This window comes from Coturnix japonica, chromosome 11 (genome assembly GCF_001577835.2).
Source record: "Coturnix japonica isolate 7356 chromosome 11, Coturnix japonica 2.1, whole genome shotgun sequence".
In the NCBI taxonomy this organism is placed as follows: Eukaryota; Metazoa; Chordata; class Aves; order Galliformes; family Phasianidae; genus Coturnix; species Coturnix japonica.
Genome location: NC_029526.1, coordinates 895,805 through 923,601, shown reverse-complemented (window position 1 = coordinate 923,601; position 27,797 = coordinate 895,805). Strand labels below are relative to the sequence as shown.

The following is a 27,797-nucleotide window of genomic DNA, read 5'->3' as shown; positions in this document are numbered from 1 at the left end:
GGCGGGGTAAGCAGAGGCTCTGCGGGGTGCTGGGGGTGAAGGGTGCAGCCCACGGCCTCCATCCTTTGAGCAGGATGGATAAGGGCACAAAGGATGGGGCAATAAAGCCCCGGGTCAGCACAGCTGTGTGGAGCTGAGCCCCAGAGCCAGACTAGTTAAAAAACAGGCTTTTATTCTTCATGTGCTACTCGGTCACAGCTTGGAGACACTGCTCTTGCCAAAGTTCTTATGAAACAAATCAAGTCCCAGACTTCAGGCCTCGCTCTTCCCCACCCCCAAGAGACAACATTGTACAAAACTTCTTATTTACAGAGAAAACAGTCAAAAAATGGCAAATCCAAAACTCCCTTGCTGTTCAGAGGGCAATGCTGGGGCCATGCAAGGCAGTGCATCCCCCCCCCTCAGCCTGACCTCCCCCCAGGCTGCTCCCAGGGCTGGTGGAACCCTGCACCTCCCCCCCCAGTACTGAAAGGAACCCAGCAGATCTCCATCAGTCATTGCTGATGGTTAGAACCCATCTGATCCTACAGCAGCTCAGCCCAACCCACCACTTGTGCTTCCTGCACGGCCAGGACTTCACCCTTGGCCTCCCTCAGCCTTAAGGGTGAAGGACACAGCGGAGCTGATCCAGGGCTGGGGCTGAGGGTCAGACCACATCCTTCCTTGGGCAATTCCCAACAGATTCTCTCTGGCTGGATCCCATGATAGCACGAGCCTTCACGTAAGCGGTGGGACATGTTGGGAGACCTACTGATACTGGTACGGAGCAGAGGAACCGCGTTACTTCGACACATAAACCAAGAGGAGCAAATGGGTATTTAGAAAAAGGGAAATAAAACACACATTCCTCCTTCCAACTGTGCTTGGAAGAGCGTCCATAGGAGCCCAGCAAGCTCCACTGCTGCCAGCTGCTGCTCAGAAAGCATAGCGGGTGCGAATGTCTTCCAGCTTCTTGGACACCTCGGGTGGGGTCCGGTCCAGCTCTTCAGCCACGTTCTTCTGTTTGTTGGGCTCCATGGAGTTGAACTGCTCACACAGGTCCCCATCGATCACATTCTGAAGGAGCAAGGAGGAGAGCACTGAAGTGACACAGCACAGAGGCAATGAACCCTGCTTTAACGGGGGAAAAATGGCACCAAACAGTTTGTTCCCAGGAGATTCTTAATCCCGTCCTGGAAACAAGAGCGTGCTCAGTGACCTCATCTGCTGAATAGCAGCATTTAGCATCAAACTAATTACTGGCCAGCCTGATTAATGAAGGAGAAACCCAGAAAGCTTTGGCTCAGCTGAAGAATCACACAAGGGAAGATAGATGCGATGGGGCAGTGAGCCTCAGCTTGCAGAGGGTGCAGGCACAGCACAGAGGAGGCTGGAGGCTGCACAAGGTGAGCAAGAAGCAAGCACCTTCTTCAGTGCAACACCAAAGATCTCAGAGCCCCTGGACAGAGAGCAGCAGTAGCTTCTATTACTGCCAGGCACTATTAGCAGGCTGAGCACTGAGCAGCAACCACAACTTGCTTGTGCAAGGCCTCTGAGGCTCCGCATCCTGCAGCACAGCTCGTGTGACCAGCTGGTCCCAACCACACGGACCTACCTTCACTGGGAAGTAGTAGGAGCGGAAACTGAGATGGTCTCGCCCACAGAGAGGAGGATGCTCAGATCTTAAGTGCATTTCCACGTGCTGGAAGAAGTCGTGATCCTAAGGAAATAAGGAGAGGTAGGAGAACAGCTCGTTACCAGGCAAATCAGCCAGCAGCCAGGCATTGCTGCCCCTAACAACAGAGTTAAAAGCTCCTTCTTCTCTCTTCTCCTTTGCATCTGAGCCTGCCACAGGCTTTCCTGCAGCACTGGTTTTCAGACTGCAGAGCCCTACAGTTCCCCCCCCAAGGGATGCAGCAAATTAACACACTGGTTGGGGACAGAAAAGCAGCAGTTCTGCAGCGTTAAGATGGGGCTCGCTTACCTCATGGGAAGTAAAAGGAACTAAGATTCCTATTCCCCCCGATAAGGTGGTATAGACGAGAGATTCAGAGCCTCCTGGGATCAGCGTGGTCTTCTGTAATGAAAGCACTGTCTCTCCCACGTGGTAATTCATAATCACTTCAGCCTGAAAGTCAAAGCACAGAAGCGAGTGTTTTCTTCAGCTCATATAAAAGCATCGGGAGGCTCGAAGGAGGAGCAGCAGAATGAATTCCACCACCTGCTACTTCGGAGACTGCTTTCTAAAGAGGAAGAGCCTTCCACCTGTGACCAGATGGCAGAGCTCAGCATGCCGCTGAATAACCCTCTTGAGCTGGACAAACAGATGCACATAACGAGAGAAAGTAGGAAAAGCAAATGAGCGTGCTGCTTCAATCAAACCTCACTCAATGGGCATCACTCATGCTTTCAGAAACAGGACTTGGCTCCAAGTGACAGCCCAGCACCCATTGCACACTTAGATGTGCAGGAGCACAACTGCTGTATTATCTCAGGGACAGCACTGCAAAGGATTTCACATGAAGGCAGCATGACATTTTCCTGCAATAACCAAGTGCACCCCATGGAAGGTTACCTTCTGCGATGCTCCATTAAGAAGCCCTCTGTCCCAGAGAGCTTTGTTGCCAGTGGGATCCTCATCCACCTCGTCATTGGTGTTGGGAGGCAACCTCACCTGTGTTGAAAGAGCACGAAGAAGTCAAAAAGCTGCAGAGCAGCTGTATGTTATCACCTCTGAAGAGTCTTTTCGGTCTCTCTGGGCTCAAGACGAATCATTTCATGCTTATTAAACCACTCATTTACCTCCCCAGTGAGGGCTTTGGTGTTAAATAACTACGTTGTCAAGACTGAAGGCTCGAAAATGCAGACAGAAGCTCATGTTCAGTCCCTGCCTTGGGTCTGAGGGTCAGACTGGCAGGAGGTACAGTCACACAGCACTGTTCTGAAGGTGCATGCCACTAATGGAACGGTGCAAGGGTATGAATTGAGAAAACCAAGGAGGACTGATTTGTATGTGTTGGCCAAATCCTGCAGGCGTAACGTCTGCCAATGGCTGAACTCTGCACTCGAAAGCACCCGAGCACGCTTCAGAAAGAGATGAAAGTTCTGGCACAATGACCATCTATTCTTTCCTCCCCTTCTGAAAGCCAGCCAAGAGGGAAGTGTCAGCAATGACAAAGCCAGCTTTCACAAGGAAGTGTCAGAGCAAGCTGAATGCCAGTGCTGAGGGTGAGCCAGGGAAAGTAAGAGCGATAACCTGGTGAGAGCTCTCACGGGCCCCCTCTCACAGTCAGGAGTTTTGTTTCAAGGCCTACTCACAGCAAGTCAAGGGACAACTCTAATGCAAGTTATGGAATGCTTCAGAAATGCAATGTTTTTTGACTTGTTTACTTCAGCTGAATTGATAAACTGCAGCCATCCACGATGACCACAGCTAGTCACCAAGCAAAAAACAAGTGAATGGTACAGGGCGTTGTCTTGAGCTACGCACTGATTCTCATTCTTTTTAGACAAATCATGGGTGTTTTAAGGAAAAATACATCATGTCCAAAAAGTCCCAGCTCCTTCAAGGCACACTCACCACGCAGATGTTGCCAAACTTGTCTGCTCCGGCCACGGTGTCATAATCCAGGAGAGTTGCTGTAGTGACCCAGCGGGGATAAGTGTCATCAGCAAAGATGATGAGCTGGTTCTCGTTCCTTTTGTAGCGCACCCAGATAAAACTCTCCTGAACATCTGAGACAATCACTCTGTGCCCAATGGTCTGAATCCCACAGATGTAGTTGGCAATGTGCTTTTGAGAAAGAGAAAGGGCAAAACTTGAGTGCTCCCAATAGGGAAGTGTAACCCAATGAAGTGCCACTACCCACCCTAACTCCACCCTTCACCTGAAACAATATTTACTTCTGGGAACTACCTGGCTCCGTTTCCCATCATTCCCTCCAACATCACCCATCATTTATGGTATACCACAGCCCCAGGTTAAACAGATGGACAATAAAGGGCCCTGGCAACATAACATCCACTGCACAGCGTTCACAGCCTGTTAACACCAACATCCACAACACAAATGCTTCTGGCAAACCAGATGTCAGCAGCACTGACTGCTCCAGTCTCTCCTCGCCACTTTTATCACAAAGGACCCGAGAATCACAGCATCACAGGATGGCTCAGGTTAGAAGGGACCTTAATGATCACCCTGCTCCAACACCCTGCTATGGGCAGGGTTGCCCAACATCAGGCAAGCTTTAATTTCTCATGCAAGCACGTTTCTCATTTTAAGCAAAAAAAGCAACAAAAACAAAGAAACAACTGAAAACGCCATTCTACTACAAGTTCCCAGTCTGCCCATGAGCTCACTGGAGCTCTGCTCTGCAGTAATGAGTAAATGGCACGGGCTCTGCAACCTGCATGAGAAGGAGGAGCAGGCAATTAGGGGTCAGAAAACCACCCTCTAATACTTCTTCAAGTATCACAGTTGCTGATCAAGAAAGAATGTAGTTTTGGGGTCTTTAAGATAGTCCAATAAAGACTTTAAGAGAAAAATCCCATTTTCAGGACGCCAGCCATCTTAAGAGGGGCTCATTTACGTCATCCAGCTTCTGCCCCCAGCCTACTGACCACTTCGCTTAAGAAAACATTCCCAGCAGTTGTTATTGTGTATCTGGATGAGACCTCCCACATCTGCAGCAGATGGTCACTGCATGGCCAGTTTCAGGCTTTTCTAGCTCCTACACACGTCCACTTAGGGCCTGCACTGAGCTGGTGCAGAAAGGAAAATGCAAGATAACAATTTGAAGGGTGAGAGGAAAAGAGAAGTCCAGCTAGAGCTGCTAATACTGCTGTGTGTGGACACTGGTGGCAAACTCCAGCAAGGCATAGGTACAGCACTAAAGCCCAAGTACACCCATCTGGGTTGGAGCAGCAGCTAAACCCTTGCTTCACTCATGCTGCATGGCAGCACTTACTCCAAGTTAGCTGCAATGGTAAGGAACAGAAGCCAGTACCTTGTTCTCACACTTCCGAAGCAGCTTCTTCTTGCCCAGGTCATACACACGCAGGAGCTTTCCAACTCCAATTAGGACTCTACCTTGGAAAGGGGCGATGGCTGCAGGAACCTCCTCCACGGGGGTCTAGAGAGAATTGGAAGAGGAAGACTGACGCCATCAACAGAGCTACTCTCACACCAAGCTTCACAAAAGTCTCAAGCTAATGGCTCGCCTGAAGCTGGCTGGCCTGTGCCAAGGCTTTCCATGGCTAATCACGATCCTTTTCTACAGGTGGGGTAAAAGGTCATTCCTCTGTAGGCCTTTCAACACCAGCACAAACCACACGTGGTGCTAACAGAGCTCTGAGAAGTACAGACAGTGTTCTTCTGGCAGCGCACCTCAATGGAAGTGTGAGACAGCTGCATGAGCCCTGCCTGGGGCAGGCAGCAAAGGAAAACAGAGACCTTGCTGCCTCTGATCTTTGTTTCACTTTATCCCCAAAAGGAAGATTTTATACTTCACCTAAATCCATTCAGATGCCTTTCAAAACAGAGCCATGACTCTTGTTCATCATCTGCCACAGAAGCTCTGAAGCTGTCAGTGAATCAACTTCAGTGCATCCCAATTCCAGTAACTCAAGGCTGAAAAGTCTCCCACCAGTACTACATAATCAGTCCAAAAGGATCAGCCTCAGCAGAGAAAGCGAATGGGCAGAGCTTGGAGTGATCCCAGGTTGGCTGTGCTGGTTAAGAGAAGTTACTTCATTCAGTCAGCTCTGTCACCTCCAATGTGGGAGTTGACTGGCAGCAGAAAGGGCCCTGGGCCAGGACAGAACCCACTCACTGCACCAGCACTGTAGGAAGTGAAGGAAACCACAACATTCCTTTCCATGTGCTCATCTGTTCATACCTCGACCATGCTGGAAGCATATGGGAAGAAGAACAGAAATTTGTTTAAACACAGTTCTGCTGAAACCTTTGATAAAGCTCCAGGGACCTCCAGACCAAGTTGGTCACAGGCCACCAATGCTTCCTACACGAAACAGCATCAGTGGAAAGACTTCAGCTTCATGTGGCCAACACAGGACTGAGCCTCAACACCAGGGCTCAAGCGATCCAAACTACTTTGCAAACTACTGCTCAGAGCAGCTCTCCTAACTTGTATTCCAAAGTGGAAACAGAGCTGTTTCGTTCCCCTCCTTAATGAAGTTGTGAAAAACATTGCTCCTTTCCCATTTATCAGTTAGACAGACAAGATACAGCTACTACAAAGAACCGTGACTCTGTTGTGAAATCTGTTCAATTCTCAGCTGAAGATGGCCCGGGTTATTCTAGGAAAGGCAGCTTCTTTTCTTCCACGCTGCTTCCTGTGTTTAACACGTGCATGATCATCCTGCTGAGGACTGAGTACTGCAATGTTACCATAGCATGCAAGATGAACTAACAGTTATTCCAACTCAGCCATCCCAAAAGGCCTTTCCCCACCCCCACCTCCCCTCACCTTGTGCAGAAACTCCAGCTTCTCACCACCATTCACCAGCTTGTAGGTGTAGACAAAGCCCCCAGCAACAGAGCGCGGGTTCAGAATCAAGTCTTTGGCAACTCCCACCAGCACATACCACTCCTCACCGGTGTTGGAGAAGCGGCACACGGCCACGCTGGGGATGAGAAGACACAGCAGGAGATCAGTGTGACCACGACAGAAAGCAGTTCAGCACACAGACCATTCCCTGGCAGCACAGCTTGCGCCTACACAGGCACAGATTTAGAAGCCCAGCCTTCCAGCACTGAAATGACTTTCAGAAATCATTTTTCCTCCCTGCAGTAATGTTTAAAGCAGGTACCTTCATTCTTCCATACTCCACAAGTAAGATGTGCTCCAGCTGTCACATATGTCTAAAACATTACTTCTCTGTTCTGCTAAGCAGAGTCCAACCAGTCCTTGTGCAAAGCTCCACTCAAAGCTGTTTTTCAAAGAGTGTTCCTATTCAGACTGTCCATATAAACTTTCCCCATCTCCCACTGTTATTTCCTGACTGGTGTCTAGCTCTGCCACGTCAGGAATCCTGGACAAAACAGGAAAGAGTCAACAGTTTGGGTTACGGTGGCCTATCTCCACCCCACTTATTCCTCAGTTATTGTGCTGGCCTTCCCCCACAGCTCCTCTAACACTTCCTTTCAACTAAGCCTATGCTCAGTTTATCCAGAAGGGAAAGTGAGAGAGAGCAAAACATTGTCATGTTCCCAGATCTCTTATCTCTCACTCATATCCCAGCGTTGCCTTCTAAGCACAAACATTTGGAGAGATGCACCAAATCTTAAGAGTCACATGCAAACAGATCAGGACAGGATGGGAAGGAAAGGCAAGACAAAAGCTTGAAGCCACATGGCATTTAGTTTTGGGATTTAACCTGGCCTCCTAATAATGTGATGCATCTGGATTTCAACCCTCAGTAACAGCCAAAGAAAAGGAGAAGATTAAAGAAAAACCACCACCACACAGCTCAGACTCATCAACAGTAGAGTTTTCTTGCTGTGTCTGGCACTACTTCTTACCTGAAAGCAGCTTCATTCTGCTCTAGCTGGACCAGATCTAACGTATTTCCCTGGATGGGGTTCATCACCCTGATAACGGAGGCCCACTGCCCATTCCCTGCCTTTGGAGCACCGAAGATGGATTCAGGGAGATTCTCATTCAGAAAGGCTGCAGCCATCTCCGCAGCCAGCTCCCTCTCATCTTCACCTGCAGCCTCCACCATTTCCTATGGCACATTAAAAGACTGGGGTGAAAAAACAGCTCAGAACATTTCCTTTCCATCCGTGCCAACACTCTGTTCTAAGTACAGGTATTCCAGAGCATGGCTGGGGAAGACATAAAAACCAGAAAGCTTCCATCTGCCCCAAGCTTATTCCCCCAGTAAATCACTGTAGCTCAAAGCACTGCACTGTCAGCTCTTCTCTGCCCAAGAGGCAGTTGTCAGGAGAGCTATTTCTCCAAAGCAAGAACTGTGGAAACAGCATTGAGCAAACTGAAGATAATAACCCACTGAAATCCAAACATCCTCAAACAGGCAGAGAAAACCCAGAGGATGGTGTTACGCAAGCACGACCAATCCCTGATAGGCAAGATTTTGAAGCCTGCTGTAACAACACCCAAAGAAAAGAACATCAGAAGTATTGCATTCTTCTGAAATTCATGTGTAGAGGCAGATTTTCATCCATTTCAGATCCTGCATTCAGAGCACTAAAGCTGTTAGGCAATGGCAGTGAGTAAGTGAGGATTTCCAGCAATTTAAGTCACCCCTGGAGAACAGATCTGTGGTACCTATCCCCCATCCCAATTACCTCAGCCATCTGTTGCTTCCTCTGCGCTTTGGTGGCCTCAGTGTAAGCATTGTGGTCGGTCTCGATGATAATCAGATTGTTGCTCTCAGGGTGAATGACGAATTTTCGAGGTGTGTACTGCAATGGGAAGGCAACCTGGTTGAAGACTGCCCCCAGCTTCTCCAGTGCCAAAATCCTGGGGGACAAAGTCGGGACAAACATTCAGCATAGTCCAGAAGTAACCACCCAGACGAAAAAGGACAGAGTTGAACTTTAGTTCTGTGAAAGTGGCTAGCACTGAAATCAGCAGTGCTGCCTTTCTCAGGCCAGGCAGCCACTAACAAATTGCTCCAAGGAGAAGGGCAAGACTCAGGGCTTCAGTGAGTCTGTGTAGGTGTGCTCTGCAGCAGGGGGTTCTTGACTCCAGGGCCCTCACTGTCCCATGGTGCACTCTGAATACCCGTCCCTTTTGGACACACTTCTTGTGATGCTGAAGCAAGTATAACCCAAACATTCAGGTGAACACATCACCTGAACCTAAATGTGACAGAAACTTTGTCTGATATGTTATCAAGCACTCCTCAGAGACACTTCAGTTACAACAGCATGAAAAACGCCAGTGCCTGACTGGCCAGTATTCTGTGCCTGCCAGCTGAAATGCCAGCTCTTCTGGCATTTTCTGACTAAAACCCACAAGTTTCTTTAGGAAGAATGACTCTTTTAAAAGCAATGAATGCTGAAATACTTCAGTGAAGACAGATATGAAAAAGCGCCTGTTCAAATGCATAAAGCAAAGCTCCTGCATTTGTGTTCCCTCATTATTTTCATTTATCCTTTTCTGTATCTATTTAAGCTGTAATTTAAAAAAAACAACAAATAAATCCCTGTCAAGCCTTTAATTTCTTAGATCACGTGCCCTATTTTCTGCAAAGTAGCCATTCACATCACAGACTTTCCTAATACACAACATGATTACAGCGTTTAACAACTTCCCTCCCTAAGGATAACTTAAGGGTTACTTGGAGTACTCTTGTTATTTTAACAGGTTACAAAACGCAAATCAGAGAAGTGCACCACACCATTTCTTCCTGACAGCCACAATGCAATAACAAAAACCCACCTCTCTCAATTCTTAGATAAGTCACTTTACCTCTTTCTTACTGAATGTCTCACCCTCTCCCCCTGTCTGGTGCTGGTGCTCCCCATCACTCCTTACCTCAGTGTGTTCGTGGAGATGGCAACAATGCCCTCTGGGCACTGCTCAGATGCAAAACCAGACGCAAACTCCAGAGTCTCATAAGACAGGGGAGTCAGGTGGAAACGTGACTGATAGGAGTAACTGAGCCAGGAACGGCTTGACATGGCCAGCACCTGGGAAAGATACAGCACAGCAAGGTTAGCATGTCTGGGGGCGGGGGCAGTTCACTCCACAATATGAATGGATGCACATGAACAAACAGCGCAGCAACTGGATTCCTTTCCTGCTACAAAAAGGAAATTCTTGACGCTGGACTCCATCCAGCTCTGAGCACACCTTCAAGAAATACTGCTTGCTTTCAAGGGAAAAGTCCATTTGGAAATTGTGCACAAAGAGGAACTTTAAAGCACTACCAAGACAATGGACACAAACCGAGGTACAGTAAGAACTATTTTATCAGGAAAAGCCCAGATAGCAACCTATAAAGGGAGCAGGTATTATAAAACAAAGATTTACTGCTTCATCGCAATCTAAGGGCCATAGCACTCTGCTGTAGAGCTTAAGAAAAATTTATATCAAACGTTATCAATAGCTTATTTTCAACCAATTAAGGGAAACAAAGCAGACTGACTTCCAATGCTTCAGGTTCATACATTTGTCTAAGTTAACTTCAATGCAACTTTACTTTCTGCTGGCAAAAGCTGGAGTGATACTGAAACTCTCCCAAGGTTCCTCTAAGCCAAACATCGACTGGCCACAAGCAATGTTTTTTTCTCCCCACGCTGTCAGACAAGGAATTAAGGCCGATCTCAATGCAGAAAAGCACTCAGCTGTTCTACAGGCATATATTCTCCTAGTGCTGCAAAGCATCTCATCCCCAGCTTAGAGCTGCCAGGCTGGCAGCAACAAATCAGAGATTCATTCAGTTTACCAAACATTAAAGCAGAGCTCAGACTGCCAGCTCCAGCCCCCTGTGCTGTCAACATTTCTCAACCCTGAAGGTGTTATCCAAAGATGAGTCAAGCAGGGGGTGGCTGATCTCCCCAGTGTCACATCAGAACAGCTAATAAATGGCACTTCCGATGAAACATGTTCTCCCCTCTATGCCAAATCCTACAAATATTTTCCTTGAACCATGCACGATAACTCTGTTGACCCTGGCTAGAAAGGAGATGGCCATGAACTGCATCAAATGGTCAAGAAGCACGGGGCTCCTTCAGTCTGCTAACTGCAGCAGCCAAGGTGAGTTTCTTCACCGTCTCTGTGCAAAAGAATCTGTGCAGAGCTTTCCCAGATAAACTGAACATACAGTCACCAGGTCAGATGACTCCAGGTCAGGAGGCAGGGCAGCACTGCACATTACTTCCTCAGAAGTATGGGACTACCAACAAGAGCGGGGCTGTTTATGAAAGAGCAGGCTGCGAGGCAGGCGGCTCCATAATTAAGTCATTCTCTTTCCCACCCTTACCCAGAGCTGCACTGTGAGGACACTTCCCCACCCTGCCTGCCAATAGAGAAAAGCAGGATGCTGCACCTGGGGGCTGGATCGATACCCCTCCAACAGCTCGACTCACTCACCGCTTCTTGGCCTTGCATTCGGACTCGGAAGAGCTTCACAGGCCGTGAGCCCAGGTACCTGGTCCTGGTGTCGGAAAGATCACCCGTAACTGGATCCAGGACAGTTCGCAGCAGCACACCATTCTTGACATCAATAAATCAGAAAGTTGGATCACAATTACGGATAAGGAATAACTAAATACAGCTTTCATGCTACTCAAAACAAAAAATTTCTGAAGAATGAGGCTTTTGTTTGCCTGGCTTCTGATACAATTCCCTCCTACAATTATTCTCTATCTAACTAGGCTCTTAATATTACAAACCATAGCTCCTGTGCACTCCCCAAGGGGTAGCGAGGAATTAGTTTTAAAAATATAAGATAAAATAAAGGGAGACCGGTAAGTTGGGCACATCACAAAAGCCACAGAAATAACTCCAGGACTGACTCCATTTCCTAATCCCTCTCATTACAAACCATCTATCCAAAGAAAAAAAACAACCCAACCATGCTGCTTGAGTGTGCATTCTGACATGAAACTTGAGACTGCTCCCATTATTTTTACCACATGTTGAATTGTCAAAACAACATTTTTGGTTAAGGATCACAGAGTCTGCACTGTACGCAATAGAAACCATGCAGCAACAGATTTATTAGAGCAGAGCCTGCGGTTGAGGGCAATCACTCCTTTGATTCTCTGCCCTACAGGCAGTTCATTTCACCCAAAAATGTTTAGAATTTGTCTTCCTTTTGGAAGAGGAAAAAACTACCTTGTCCTACATGACGTCTGAGAGAATATGCTGCCTTTTGACCAGTGTTCAGCCCAGGAACATAAGGGGAAACTTGCAGTTCTGCTAAGTCATAAGGTGAATTCCCCACTTACAGTCGTTAAGCATGTTGTAACAAGGAGGGAACACTCAGGCTTTGTGCTGCACTGTATGATGACATGGCTACCCGAGCAATCTGCCTTTCCAACAAAAGCTCACCAATGCACACCTGCCAGAGGTAAGCAGACACCTCTCACCTGCAGTCCAATGTTCAGGTAGAGAAAGCCAATGGAGCCTCTCTCCCCCAGCTCGTCCTGTTTCTCAGTGCCACCCATCTCCACGATACACAGTGACTCAGGCTGTGCAGGAAGGGCCTGCATACTCAGTGGCTGCAAGCAGTCCTGTGAGAGACAGAAAGAAGGGTAAAAAGGAGTCACAATAGATGCTGGCTGCATGGATTTTGGCAAGGAAGGGATGGTAACAACCCTGTAATCTGTGGAAGACAAGTTGGATCCTTTCAAACTGTCCTGGAATCGTTTGTTCAGGTTTCTCCATGCTAAATAACTGCAAAGTCTGCATTACTTCAGTCATCCACTGAACGCTGATATGATGCAGGCAGAGAAATGATAAGGCTGTTTTGCTGCTAACTTGCTTGGGTTCACTTTTACTAAAGGTAGAAACAGTGAGATAAGGGGAAAAAACCAAAAAGCAGAAAATGCTTTTATATCTTATCATCTAAACTCCCAGACATGAGTAAGACTAGATAAAACTAGAGAATCTGTTTCTGGATAGGATCAAGGGCCACAGTTCCTCCCAGCTCTGCAGAGGAGAAAAGTCATACAAGCTATTCCTTCCCAGTCACCTGCTTGAACACAGAAAGACAGCACGCAAAGCCCAGCTCTGGAGCACTCTTCTGAACATTCGAAGCCAGGGGAAGAGGCAAAACCAGAATGGCTACTCACTGAAGGGTCAAGGGAAATAATCCTGACAGTGTTGTCCACCAGCCCGACAGCAAGGAACCTGGAGCGCTGCTCCCCAGGTGGAACATTGGCCAAACTCATGCAAACTACATCGGCTGACATCTCCTTTCTTTCAGTGTACTCATTCAGCTGTCCTGACTGAGACAGAAAAACACAAGAGACTCATTAATTAGGTAACAGAGCAGACCAGCACCAAAATGTCTCTCCGAACATCTTTGGTATATTAATTTTTAAGATAGCATTTTGGATTTTATTTCTAGCTACAGTTCAAATAACAATAGTAGCAGGGAAGTTTATGACTTCCAGCTTCACTTATGAACTTCAGAGGCTGTAATTAGCCATTAAGTCATCTAACGCAGACACAGTCCAGACTTGATTGACTCATTCCAGAAGGACTCTTCACTACAAAATCCTTTCCTGCAGGTTTGATGGAGGATCAGTATCTGCCAGGCCCCATAATCTGCACTGTTCTTCTAAACTCTTTCACAACACTAATGCACGTACCGGGTCCATCTCAAAATAAACCAGCTCTCCTCCAGTCAGTGCTATCACTACTTGTCTCTGGTTCACAGCACATTTCACAATGGTTTTCTTCCCTGGTGTCTTCCATTCGTTTACTCTCTTATCTGCTCGGATGTGCCGGATGCCATCAGGGTATACCTGAAAGAAAAAAGGTCACATTCATTCCTGTATTTACCATCCCTTCCCAACTTCCACTTCAATTCTGATTCTGACACAAAAGCCAAAAGAGAGCATCACTTCTGGCAGCACTGACTTATTAGCAATGCAATAGAATGAACTAGGACAAAGCCACTTGCCAGCTGGAAGCATTTTGTCTTTGAACTACAGTGAAGAACTACTGAGCGCATTCTGAGGGAGCTCAGAGCATTTTCAGCTGGTCCAGTTTAACTACCAGGATAGAAAAGGGTGAGACCAAGTATCATTCTCTTCCAATCCACACCTTTTGACACGACATATGATGTACTACTGTAAAAACCACAGCTGTGCAGCAAGCAGCCACCGGCAAATGTATGTGGACATGCCGGAAGCAGCTTTCCATTACCTGTACCAAGGCATCATCCCCCAGAAGAGAGCAGGACAAGGTGGGTGTAGTACCCAGGAATCCAGAGTCAGTCACTTCTTCTACAGTCTCTCCGATAGACAGCACCAGTGTGGCGTTTACGAAGGACACAATGATATAGGCGTCAAACTCATCTGGTCAAGGGAGACAAAGGGAAAAAATAAATAATAAAAAAGGCTGCTGATTAAAGAAATGCAAGTCCTCCCGCTGAAATTAACAGCCTGATGAATGTCTAGCAGCTGCTCTTCAGCAGAATTCCTGTGATAATTACATCTGCTGGTAATATTGTGCAAGTTCGTCCTAGGACACCCTGTGCAAAAGTCATCCAGTGCTCGACTCCAAACAACGCAAGACTGAGCTGGGGGAATCGAATGATGATACAGTCAATTCATGATCTGGAATCTGGCAAGCTACCTCCTGCCTACTCTCCCTTTCTCGCAATGATAGCACGGGGTCTAAAAGCCTTTAAGACACTTGCCCCATCTCACACGAGGAAATGAATCCAGATTTAACAGCCAGCGAAGTCGAATGAAACACTCGACTCCAGTAAACCAAAACAGATGGGATCTATTTGCAGAAACTGCACCACGGATTCTATGAACAGGACTTTGCAAGACCACATCTCTTGTTTGTATCCACATAAGAAAAGGCCGAAAGCAGCTGGAGCAGAGCAGCTCAGGGCTAGCCTGCTCTACCCTCACCCAGAAGTTCAACTAGCTTTCATTCACACAGTATCCATATGGATTCCCAGGATGAGAAGCAATTATATTTAAGATAAAGGAAGTGATGACCTTTACTTCTCACTGGAATAAACGACAGCGTTGTAGCTACTATCTCCAGTGATGGCTTCTCTCAAAGGAGACAGCTTGGGAGAGTCCAGTGGATGTGGAAGAGCTCTGCTAATAAAAATAGATGTAATTGCTCACATGGAAGTAAGGAAAATGTGGAAAACGACAGTAGGACACGGTAAAGGGTAAAGGAAATGCTGTGGTCCACTACTGTAACTTGCATTCTGCCAAAAGTGAGAGGCATTGAAGAGACTAGAGCCTCATTAGAATAGAATGAAAGTAACAGGAACAATGAAGTCTGCTGGGAAATGCAGCCAGGAGTCTCAAGTGAGAAATAAAATTGTCTCAAAGCAGCTACTTCACTTCTGATGCTGTTGCCATGCAAGTGCTATTTCTTCAAAAGGAGAAATTACCCACTTCAACCCAAATCAATAAACCCAGAGCTCAAACTTATGCACCACAACACTAGAGAATAAGCAAAGGTGAGGCTATGAGAGAGTTGCCCAGGTCTGGCCCTTCAGCAGCATCACCATGATTAGCCCACAGGAAGGAGAGACAAAGAGAAGTGGTAAATGAACCTCCAGGTACATAAAGCAAACGGGGAGCTCTCACTGGGATGAATATAGAATGCCAGCAACTAACACATATCACCTTATAACAATCAGTTCAGTTAGGTTAACTGAAACAAGCGCTCCAGGAATAGATTGTTTTCTTATCCACCCTGCTTAGAGGAAGGTGTTGCCAAATCTGCTGAGTCATATTTATAACAGAGTTCTTACATACAGATGAAAATATGCAAGCAAAAAAATCATCATTTGTCTCTCCAACATCTGGCTTACAGGCCACAGCTCTGATCAAACTGAGGAGCTTTGTGTAGCTAAAGCAATTCCAGTACTGCCCTGTGGCATGAACTCCATCACTACCCTATTAAGCAATCACAACCCAAAAAATACAACAAGCTCCCTAAGTGCATCAACAGGAGCAGGTCTGTGTCAGGAAATCGGGAAGGGAGACATGAACCTGTACACGGAAACTGGTTAGTAAGACCAACTATTTAAACACTTGGCTTAACAGAAGAATTCCTCTAACATTAACAGCAGGTGGTAAGAGTTCAGTAAGATGCATGCTGCTACACAGCTTTTTTCTCCACACTAAGACCTTCTCTCAAATCTAGCATGCATTTTTCAACACCAGAAGCCTACGAGAACTCCTTGACTGCTTTAACTAGATTCCAGCAGTTCACTGACCTTTAATTCATAAATATCTTGTAGACAGGATGTGCTAAAAATTCCATTTCAAAGTCCATCATCGCTTTCTAAACTCCTTGAGAGCTGCTCCTTGTTTCCCTGGAGGCTGTCATTCCCATGATAAACCACCATGCCCCAGTTGGAGGCTCAACCATGTGATTTGGAGCAGGACAAAGAACTCCCAGTTGAAAGCAAAACAGATTCCCTTAGTCCTACTCCAAACGAAACTCATTCTTACCTCTTAAGACTTCTAGCTCTTTCTTTTCACTGGTTTGGTTACATTAGAGCATGTCTTTAATTCTGTGTCAGTAATAGTGACAAGTGCATTTTTGCTCAAAGTCCAGTAGTGTTGCTTAATGCCTCTCTGCTGGACTTTTTGAAATAAAGGGTTTGATTTACCAGAATGAAGTCACTGAATAAGACGCATTCATCCAGATACAAACAATGCAATTTTGCTTTAGAAAAACTGCCGAGTTGAAATTAAGAAGACTAAATCCCCAGGGCACACTTGGTATTCTCAGTCAGAAAAAGAACCATTTTAATATGAAAAGATATCTACTTAGCTCTCTGCAATCCCAAGCATAACATCAGGCTGCCCAGAGTTCAGAACAGATAACACATTATTTTGTGTGCAGACACAGACTTCAAGGATGTTCATTACTGTTCTAATTGCTCCAGTTAGCTCCCTTTCAGCAAGCAACAGAGTCATTCTAATGACTCTGAAGAACCACAGCTGGACTCATTCTCCTGTGCCTTCATTACAAGTTTTCTGCAGCTTCGCGCACACATCAGGATCAGTTATATAAACATCACATTGCAGCCCACAAACGTTATACTACCATCCTTTTTGCTACTTGTCATGAATTCAATTTGAGTCGGTCCAAGAAAATTCCACTGTGAGAAGCCAGTCCACACCCAAGAAACAGGTTTCTCATGCTCTGCAGCACATGAATTTGCACTGATGCAAATACAGCCTTCACTAGTTAAGACAGGTTCAGGGGACAAATAGATGAGCAGTGACAAAGTTCAGGATTATTCTCACTCCAAAGATATTGATGGCATGACAGCGCATCTCCCTAGGCTTCTGTTTACTACTGCATGGAGACTCTGCAGCTGTGACTCACTGCACATCACTTCTTGTGCGAGAAGTGACTACAGACCGTTGGGACTCAGCTGACATCCATCTCTGCTGCAAAGCACACAGCCCTCTAGCATGCAGTCCTCCATATCCAACTGCAAAAGAAGGACCTGGCCCAAATTCCACATGCTCCTCTGTTTGTTGGGCAGCCATACACCAGCAATACCTATGGGTACTTCAGGCACACTTGTGAGGCAACAAAAACCATTTACGTGGCTGGGAGCCAATCCTCAGTCTAGAAGGGGAGTTGAAAGTACCCTTGAAATGTGCACCCCTGACTTCAGTGAGAACTGAGCATTCTGCAGAGATACAGCGCCAGTTATTTTGCTCCTTGGAGATCCTGAAATGGAATGGAAGTTGCTTTGTACTCCTCAGCTCCTAAAGTACAAACACAACTACTTCCAACTAGAGGACAGCTTCCAGAATACATTTACTGAAAAGCTTAGCATAGAATTAGCCCCGTGATTTTGGGATTCTCTGTGGTTAACCTGTGGGAGAGCTCAGTAACCCCTAGCAGTATGTACACACCTGTGGTGATCAGCACCTCCACCACCAGCCACCTGTGGAAGAAAAAAAGAGGCTTGGTATTGGTAGTGTGTATCACTACGTACCAGCCAGGGTTAGTATTTGCTCTGAAGGCTGCAAGCTTGTGTGTGTCTTACAGAGGCCTCACAGCATGAGCACACTGTGGCACTGAGAGAGAGCCAGGCAACTCGATGCTGAGAACTGAACACTCCAAAGAATAGCACTTGTGCAGTTTCAGGGTTAGATAGCCATCTGAAGGCATCCTGCAGTCTTTCTAATTACAAAACACTGGCTGTGTATTCAAAGAGCTGTAACCTGGTGATTGGGAAGTTTATATACACAAAGTACCAGGGGTCACAACAGCAACAAACTCCAGTCCTTCTGAAATCACTGAGATCCTTGTGCTGAAACTCTAAGGATTTGGTGGAGGAAAAAAAGAGGAGGTTAGCAATGGTCCTCCATCTCCTGAGTCAGTCATCCTCTGGAACCCCAACAGAAGAGGTTTTAGAATTCGAAAATATTGTTAGAAGGCTCAATTCTTTAAAGGAAAAGAAAGTTACCTACTTCTTTACCAGGACTGGAGCATGGATTTGCCTCTAACAAAGTGGAATGCCTCTTCTAAAGAAAAACACATGGTTTGGATAGGAACTGTGGAAATATTTTCCTTCTGTTCCTTTTTAGTTCTGGGGAACATGCGGGAACTTCCCGCTCAGAGTTCTTTCCACACTGCTCAAGCAGTACTTGAATCTCAGAGCATCAATACAGAAATCAAAGACAGGTCTCAAATGACAAGGTAAATCCTACAGCACTGTTTGAAATCTCCACAGGGCTATAGGATCCCTGGAAGACACGCTACTCTAAGACTGCTTAAAAATAAGAAACCATACCAACACAGAAGGCTGAGCTCTCCACTCCAAAAATCTAGCATTTCTATACCCGGTGCATAAAACTACAGCAAGCCTTTGCAAGATCGGCACTGCCTCAGAAGTAATTATGGAGATTTATCAATACTTAGTTTCATTTCAGGCTTTTTAGATATTTCTGAGGACTTGTTCTCACCTCCAGCGGAAAGGCAGGACAAGGGAGTACATTTCCTCTCATCTTTCACAAAGCAAACTCATTATCTGAGATCAGGAAAAAAAAAACAAAAAACCCCATAGCCCCTTTTGCCAATTTCAATGACTGAACATCCTGGAAGGAGCAGCACCCAAACCCTGCTGTTTTTTTTAACAGGCAGTGTGTCCCACTCCAAACAGAATGTTTTCTTTAAAGATATGCATGGAGGGAAGCAATAAAACAGATACTGCTGATTTATCTGGGGTTTTTTTCCATAATTTCTGTCCCACTCGCTCACAAAGAGTTGATTATTGCAGTTGTCAACACATATGAGGAATAGCGAGTATGCTCCAATAAAAAGCATAATCACTGCTATGAATGTCAGAGCAAAACCTTACGGGAACTGGGAAATGAGAAGTTCAGCAGCTTTGGTCTGTAAATGCACAGCTGATGCAGCACACTGTGAGATGGATGCAGCTGTGAGCAGTTTCTTTGTCAAACGGAAGCATGACAATTCTAGGGGACCAGAGGGTGGCTTCAAAGTACAAACAGGTGGCTGCAGAACACCCACTTCCTTGAGCTTAAGGAAAATACTGCATACCTTCAACGTGTCTCCTCACAGTCCATACAGCATTGGGGTTACCGGGCAGCTCTGAGACGGCCATTTCAGATACCTAAGAGAAAACAGGAACCAGGTTCTTTTGACAACAGATGTTCAAGCTTGCTTCAGTCCTAGTGTAATAAACAATCAGCAGTTTTTAAGCTTTTCCACAACAGGACAGGAAAGCTAGCAAATTCCCTATTCTGATGCTCTCCCCCCAGTGCCAGATGTGCAAGGGGACAGAACATATTCAGCAGTGATATTGCAACATCAGAGCTCCAGAGGAGCAGCTTTAAAGCAAAGTCATCCACCCCCAGCAAACAGATAGCAGCAGCAGCTGGCAAAGACACTGGAAGAGTTCCAATTCAATACATTCAAGCATTAGCAACAAAATGCAGGTGGTTTAGAGCCAATAAAACAAAAAGCCTTTGAGCTTGTAAAGTAAACAACACAGTCTTTCTGTTTCCAAGGCACAAACCTAGAAAGTTACTCTCCCTCCAAACTATAGCAAAAGAAGAATCCCTTCATTAGAGCACCCTTATTGCTTGGACTGTTTTCCACATTCCTTGCCCCTCAAGTTGTTTTTCTAATGTGCTGGAAGGTTTACCTCAAGTCCATGTCTTAGAACCCTCAGAGATGACCGTGGCCCCCGACCGCAGGCCACATACAATTGTGGTGTGTCCTCATTGGCCAGATCTGCTATCTGTGTGGAAGGAGATAAAATAAAACTGAGCCACAGGAAGAGAACAGATCAGTAACAGTCTTAAGCAGGTAACTGAGAATTCAGCAGACCCGCTTTTCTATGAGCATTCAGTACAGTGCAGTATTTCTGGAAACATAGGATAACACATCTTTGCTGACTCTGCAGGTAAGCACGGAAAAACAGTCATGCATCTATAATCATTTCCTCTAAGTGAGAGGGCCCTACAAACAGAAGGGAGCTTGCTGACAGCAACCTACCTGACAGCACAGAATAGGAGACAAACTGTCCAATTCATCCACCAGCACCAGGTTTTTGAGAGGTCGTGGCTGAAAGAAGAATGTATCTCCTTCCTCAAGAGGCATGGCAGAAGAGAACTCTGGTTCCTCATCATCATCACCCAAGTGGGCTATCTGATACAGATAACTTGAGACAGAAAGTGGAAAAATCAGCATGTTCAGTGTGGAGTGCATGCAGTCTTCTCTAATACAGCTTAGCCAAATATTCAGCAGGATGGAGTGAAATCCTTCCCTGTATCATACAGTTATTAAAATTCAGCCCTAGGGGTTATTTTCATCATGAAAAGAAAGTGTTATAAGGGAATCAGATGCTCAATAAATAAATAACAAAAATCAAGGTCTCATTTGTAGTTGTCATTGGCAAAGTATTGCAGAGTTTCAGTGCCTTCTATTTACCCCCGAGCCTTTGAGACGTTTTAGTGTTAAAGCCAAAGCACTGACAGCTGAGGCCACAAGCAAGGCCAAGGACTAAAGCCACAACTCCAGTTACGTATTTTATTGGCATATTCTCACCTTGTTATTCTTAACCCCACTCCCCATTTCATTTTACTACCCTAAATAGCACAAAAATCAAGTTGAACTTCAGATGAAAAACAGAAATCCAGAAAGAATCCACACAAACCAATTCATTTCTTGTTTTTAGTAACACTGAAATTAATACGTCTTTCTCAACAGGCTGCTTTATACAGTGCAATTCAGATTCACACTGGTAAACTGGTTGGAACTCCCCCATGTGGCTGACTCTGCAGATGCAGGCAGAAGAGTAATCTCCATTCCTGTAAATGCGCAGCTGTAAAGCCATGTTCAAAGGCACATGAAGACTTTTCAGAGTCTTTGGAGTATTCTACACCCCTGAGTAGGAAAAAAGAAGGTCCTCAACAATGCTTCTACTAAGAAAAGGACCATGTAGCTACTGATAAAAAACTGTACCAGCTCCTGAGTCTGCAGTTACACTGTGAGAGCTGGTGTAGTACACTCACACGTCCAATGAAAATCAATCAAATTAACCATAAGGAGGTGACTGATGTACATAAAATGGAATGCCCAGTTCTTCCAACTGCAAAAACACATTATCTTTTGTTTTCTGCACTACAACATTATATCTGGGATCAGCAAGAAGAAAATTCCCCTCTTCAGTCACGCCACGTGAACAATGAATTAATCCACCTATTAAAACAGAAATGTTGTCTTTTCACATTCACTAAGTCAAGGGTCAGACTGCAGTCACCAACAGAATTAGTCCGTTTCAGGGGAAAACCACTGATGTGAAATTGTTTACTTACTGGTTTCCAAATTCAGATGCCACAAAGAGAAATCCTGTCTTCAGCACACACATGGCAGCAGCTACGGGAACGGTGTCAAAGTACTTCAGTCGAATCTCAGTTACCTGAAAGCAGAAATCTTTTTGTTGCCTAATACTAACACTAGGGTATTAGTAGCAGCAAGCTACTCCAGTTGAAGTTCAGTATTTCAATTCACAGACCAGCTGGCTCTGCCAAGCTAGTTTCCTCAACTTGCAACAAGATCCATTACAGCACACAAACAAGAACTCTGTGCACCCTGCACTGTCACTATGAAGAACAGCAGTTAATAGTTGTGAGCATAACACTATTACCAAAAAATGTAGAATATGTGCCATCACACAGCTAAACCCAAAATATGATGTATTTATCACTTTGGAGAAACAAACAAAACTATGAACTAAGAGTTCCTCTAAATGACTGTTTCTTGTTCTTCAAATATGGCTTACCATGTCTTCGTCAGTCTCCAGGGTGATTTTGAAGATGTCTCCCTGCTCTGTCTGGGCCAGGAAGAAGAACATGGACTTGGTCTTGTGTGTAGCAGAGCAGACAAATATCATACCTCTCTCTGGGTCATCCAAGTCATTCTATCAAGAAAGAAAGCAGAAATGATTGGTGGAAAGGACCAGTACAGATGTGGTTTCACTGACTGAAGTATTTCCATTTCACAGGTGTCTGAGAACTGACAGCACACGAAAAAGTTTTCAGTATAAAGCACATCTGCTCCGTTATAGCTGGCACATCTCTCCCCCAAAAGGAAATACATTTCTAAGATGCTGTGCCTAAGCTTTCCCCCCTCTCCCAGACAACCACAAAACGTCAAAACCAAATACAACAGTAACACAACCATATATTTTTCAGCACCTAAGCTTCTATAGACGTTTAAAGCTCTGCCAGAGAACACAATGATCTGCAGTAGCAAAGGAAGAGAACGAAGCCTTACATGCAACAGAGCAGCCATTGAATTCACCTGTATGCACAAGGGCGACCATGACCCAACACTTCAAGTCATCCTACCTTACACTGACAGCACTGCCACAAGCGCCTGATCAGAGTCTTTGGAATATCTTCAGCGTCAATTTCAGAGAAGAGACATGAAACAAACTCATCACATCAGGCCACAACAACTGTCATCTTCCCTCACAGATGAGGAGTGCAGCCATCAAGGCAGATGACAGGCTAACAAGACTCTTAATCCTGTTTCCATCACTTTAAATCCTCCCTGATACTGGTAAACTCATTCAGCAATAACAAAGAACATCTTATATAAAGGAGGAATCCCAGAATTCTCACCCGTCTCCTGGGAATCGGGCATCTGATGTCCGGCTGGTCACCAAAGTTTTTATAAGTGATATAGTTTTCTGAACAGATCAGTACCCCACTAGGTCCATCAGAACCACCCGGAACTGAAACAGAACAAGGAAACATCACTACAAGAAGAATTCTTACCACAGATCTGAACTACTGCTTATAAAGGATTGATTTTGTTGGTGGTTTTTTTTTGGAACAGCATAGCTCTGCATCGCCCTGAATATATGAATTTTTCTAGGGAGAAAGATCAACACTGAATACAGCTTTTTATGTGGGCATAAAAACAGGGCAGAATGAACTGACAGACCAGGAAAAACAAAGGATACATCTCCAAGTAAATTGCTTGTTTCATCTTTTATGTCTCATTCTCATTTAGAAAGCCATGCTGAGCCCAAAATACTACATCAGCAACTTGTTGGTGACTGGCATGTTTGCTTGCTGTCACAGTATCAGATGCTTTTCTGACAGATCTTTCATCTAAGAATGTTATTAAAATGGTTCTGCTGGGAGCCCAGCATAATGGAACACACTACTGAAGGGCAGCAGCAAGCAGATCCAGCCCAGTATTTGCTTACGACTGCAACAACAGGGTAAACAAACCTAACTCTCAGCTTCTTTCCATGTGGAGATACCTGCAGTTCAGCTCTTCCTCAAGTTGAAAGCATTTGCTTTGCATCAAACCCTGGTAGAAGGGTCTTTAGTGCATGGTTATTTACTGGCTTTTTGCACTCACATTAGCTGCTTGAATCCCACTCAAAAGAGTAGAACAGCAGTGCTGTTGCATTATGTATGCATTACCTCAAATTACATTCTTTTGCATCTATCACTGGCTAGTTTTGTTTAATAACTAGCTTCTGAACAATAAGAATCCAATGCAGACGTAAGAGAACTATAGTACAGTCTTCAAACCTCACCTGTATCTGCACATTTCCACATGCGAGCCATTACTCGTGACCTGTCTCATCAATGACTTAATACTAATGGCTCAGACTACCAGCCAAACAACTCTTAGAACCTGAAGCATAGCGACACTGCTCCCTTCAGAAAAGGAACCAAACAGATTCACAGTAAAGCGACTTAGCAGCCAGGTGGGCAGTACCTGTTATAAGGAAGTTGCCGTGCTCTTCCAAGGGCTCACTGTATTTCCTAACAACGTGGTTCAAACCCAAGTCCAGTTCATAAAATGTCAAGGTCTGTTGTGTGTTGGCTGCTGCTTCTCCTGTTGGATCGTTGTCTGCTTCCTAAAACGCAAAACATGAACACTTCATTCAAGCCACAAATGGTATCTGTGTGAAAATATTCTAAGAACTGAAATGGCATGAGTGAAAAGCAGCCATTTATACACATTCAGAGATCATTCTTTCACTGAAGTCTACAGCAATGGGAGCTTCACATCCCCAGGAATGTCTACACACATCAGCTCAAGCCTGTTACCACACAGTAACCATGTCTGCCATCAGAGCATGAGCAGACTTGCTGCAATACATAACAGTAAAAGCTCCTGTGGTTTTCCTTAGAAACCTCTAGACAATAATCACACCTCCACCCTCTCTGACACACAAAAGACTTCAGGGTGCGTGTAAATTACAATACTAAGACTTGCCCTCAAGTACAGCTTTAACCACTAGAACAACAGAGCAGTCACTTTTCTTTAGGTGCTTATTCAGACAGCTGATAGGTACACTGTCCAAAGGAAACAACTTGGTCAGAATTCAGGCAATATTTTAACAGCAAAAGGTTTACTCTTGATGTGCTACCTGCTGACAGCACCAGAACAAGATGTCTTTCAAGAAAGGAGGAGCAAAACTAATGTACCACAAAAGAGTTTTAAACAACATTAGAATAAAGCCCAAAAGACTTGGCAGAAGATGCTCAAAAATGGTTCAGAGGAAGGAAACATGCATGTGTGCAGTTCAACAGCAATGAGTTAAGAATCACCAAAACAGAAGAGACCTTCCAACTGTGACCAGAGTTAAGGCAGGTAAGCTTGAGACAAAGAGAAGTTATCTCAGACAGTAAAGGCAGACAACGTTCCCTGACTCCACAGGCAGGTGAAGCAGAATAGAAGTAACAAAGTCACCCAAGTCTTCTCACCTCATAATCCATTTCCAGACAAGCAAACATTGGGTTTTCAAATCCCACATCGACTCCCACCACGTGGTAGACCAAGGTATTGGCCTTGTGAGCTTCCAGTGGGGAGGAAATGGTGAGCCGAGCTGCAGCATCTCTGTTTAAGATATATACCAGCTTCTGCTTCTCAATAGCACCTGCAAGAAAAGGGCAGAAATGCTTGTTGATTACACCTGTCTTACCCCCATCCCAATAGAAAACTTCACAACAAAACGTTGGCATGATTTTGCTGCTGAAATCTGCTATTGGTACTCATCTCTGTGCCAGCAATTATCTTCAAATAGCTCATTTTTAACATCTCAGACTACAACAAATCCAGCTCTAAAGCTTAACTCTGAATCTTTGGGTTAGGTATGACTAGCCCAGTACTCAGCTCCTAACAGCTACAGGCAGGTCTACTCACATTCCAAGACACAAAACATGACAGACTGCATGGAAATAAGTTAAAAAAAGCCTGCTCTGGCAAACTAAGGAGGTTCATGCACTAGTAGTGTTTACTCTTGCTTTACAAGCTTGTCATCCCATTGGCTGTAAAAGCACAACTGTTAGCAATGCTGGTCGGCCAACCAAGTAACTAAGATGCCTCATGGTAATGCTTAGCTACCAAAGTGCCCTTTTTAGCTATGAAGCCTGATCAGAAATTCTTCTAGTTGTCTCCACAATAAATCTCAGAGAAGAGACATGGATTAAGATCATCACTTCAGGCTGGAGGAGCTGACCACAGCACAGCAGGGCTGGCTGCAGCCCTAACTTTTCTCCCAAATGTCAGGGTTCTGCCCGCTCACCAAACCTGGTCGGCTTCTTTCTAGATTGCTTTGGCCCAGTGTTAGAATTTAAGTTGTGCAATTCCATCAGCATCATGGAACTATTTTGAGTGTCTGCGTTCCCCCTGACACGTCTCACAGCCTACCAAACAGCCTGAGAAGAAATACTTAAATCACACCTGGCAGAAACTTGCTCTGAAGCCATTAACTCCAAGACAGGAATAGAGCAAAAAACTCTAGATTGACTTACTGATCATGACAGCGCGGCCCTTTGGGTCTACGGCCAAGTACTGGCCTGGAACAATCCTACGACATCCGCTCTTGCCAAAGGTTTCCTGATGAATCTTCTCAAACACGTTTTTGGAGGGCTGGTACTCCAGGATAACAATGCGCCCCGAGTCGCTGCCCACAACTATGTAATCTTTGGTCCCTCCTGTCAGCCTGAAGGCCATGAGGGAGCGGATGACCCCAAACACTTCCACAGTCAGCAAGGTGTGAACCTTCCCCGTGTTGGGGTCCGGGCGGAGCAGCTCCAAGATCTTGCCCCGGGAAACAACAATTTCCTGTTGTTTGGTTCCTAAGGAATGAGCAACAATGCAGCAGAACTCAATGCAACTTAGTCACCAAGCAAAGTGCCCTGTAGTTTGAGCATCTTTTAATAGATTGTGAATATAAAACACCAAATTAAGTCTGCACTTAAGCCAAACTTCCTCTCTTTCCACATGATCCAATAGCTCAAGTAGCATCATTTAGATCAAATGATAAAACACCTCCAGAAAGAAGACCCAATTATGCTGATACAGATTAACTTCAGCAACCAAACAGTGCAGAAACTCCTTTTTTCCCCCTACTGTCTGAAACAGCCTAAGCCAATGGACATTACAGGAGAGAAAGTTACCTGAGAAGTTGCCATGGATGGCATAGCTGATGCCCGTGGCACGCTGTAATGTGAGGTTGTACAGGAACATGCTGACAATGGGTTCACTTCACTTCCTCGTAGCTCCAGTCAATGTGCAAAAGGTATCTGTGCAGCCAGAACCATTCACGGGATACAACAGCAGAACCGACGTTCTCTCATTTGCCTGCAGATGGAACTTCAATCTTTCTCAGCAGATTTAGAGCTCACAGCTGCTGCTGACGGGCTCAGTGACAGGATGGCGGGGGACTATTTTCAATTAAAAGAGAGAAATGGAGATTAGGTGTTGGGTAACAACTTTCAATGAGAGTCCCCGGCACAGCTGCCCATAGCACCTGTGGACACCCCATTCCTGGAGGTGCTCAAGGCCAGGCTGGATGAACAGCCTGATCTAGTGCCTGATTGAGTGGTCGGCATCCCTGAATGTGGCAGTGCAGACCTGATGAGCTCTGAGACCCTTTCCAACCTAAATCCCTCTATAATTCTATGGCACACCGCCCCTGGGAGCTGCTCCCTGACCCCCTAACACGGAGCGAACACTCGAGTTGATTCCCTCCCTCGGGAACAACGCAGGACGAGCCCAAACCACACCGGACCCTCCGTCCCTCAGGCCCCGGAGCGATGGAACCTGCCCTCGGCTCCCGAGCCGCTTCCCCCACGCCCGGCCCCGGGATCTGCCTGAGGCTCAGGCCCAGCCCAGCCGCCCCTCATCGCTCGGGCCCCGCGGGGCCTACGGCCGCTCCCACCCCACCAATGGCCGCTCACAACGCACTGCCTCAGCCAAGAGGCCGCCGCCGGACCGGCACAGCACGGCGGGGCGTCCCTACCGTGCGGATGGCGGCGGATGCAGCTCCGGCTATGCGGGCGCCCCACCGACCCGCTCCGCCATGAGCCCCGCGCCTGCGTGTTGCGCTCCCGCGCTTCCTTGCCGGGTCCTTCCTCGAGGCCCGACGCGCGCGCTGTGAGAGGATGTGGCTGCCCGCGGCAGTGCCTGAGTAACCACGGACCAACATCAGCGCTCCATCACTCTGAGACCCTCCACAAAATTCCCCCAACACGTCAAAGCTCAGAGAATCGAGACAGAGTCATCATCCCGTTCTTCCAGGCGGAACGGAGCGGCTGGAAGCTTTCAGGCACAGCGCAGGCAGCC

The 27,797-nt window shown here is 46.0% G+C and overlaps 1 protein-coding gene and 2 non-coding genes across 3 annotated transcripts; all 3 read right to left on the bottom strand.

The window, feature by feature from the left end:
• Nucleotides 1–152: 152 nt before the first annotated feature.
• SF3B3 (splicing factor 3b subunit 3) lies at nt 153–27,743 on the bottom strand. Its single transcript, XM_015873593.1, has 26 exons — nt 27,475–27,743; nt 26,630–26,896; nt 25,982–26,308; nt 24,932–25,104; nt 23,937–24,078; nt 22,820–22,932; nt 21,976–22,113; nt 21,509–21,612; nt 20,187–20,352; nt 19,834–19,929; nt 19,227–19,299; nt 13,854–14,005; nt 13,295–13,450; nt 12,773–12,928; nt 12,068–12,211; nt 11,067–11,189; nt 9,507–9,661; nt 8,312–8,486; nt 7,523–7,728; nt 6,468–6,624; nt 4,986–5,111; nt 3,560–3,772; nt 2,555–2,653; nt 1,964–2,107; nt 1,595–1,699; nt 153–1,056 (listed from the first exon to the last, which is right to left on the bottom strand). The coding sequence occupies exons 2-26, from the start codon at nt 26,697–26,699 to the stop codon at nt 916–918; spliced, it is 3,654 nt and encodes a 1,217-aa protein (XP_015729079.1). The 5' UTR covers nt 26,700–26,896; nt 27,475–27,743; the 3' UTR covers nt 153–915.
• On the bottom strand, nt 22,568–22,647 carry LOC116653988. The gene has a single exon (XR_004308724.1). It is a non-coding gene; the product is annotated as a small nucleolar RNA SNORD111 (small nucleolar RNA).
• On the bottom strand, nt 25,594–25,675 carry LOC116653987. The gene has a single exon (XR_004308723.1). It is a non-coding gene; the product is annotated as a small nucleolar RNA SNORD111 (small nucleolar RNA).
• Nucleotides 27,744–27,797: the final 54 nt, after the last annotated feature.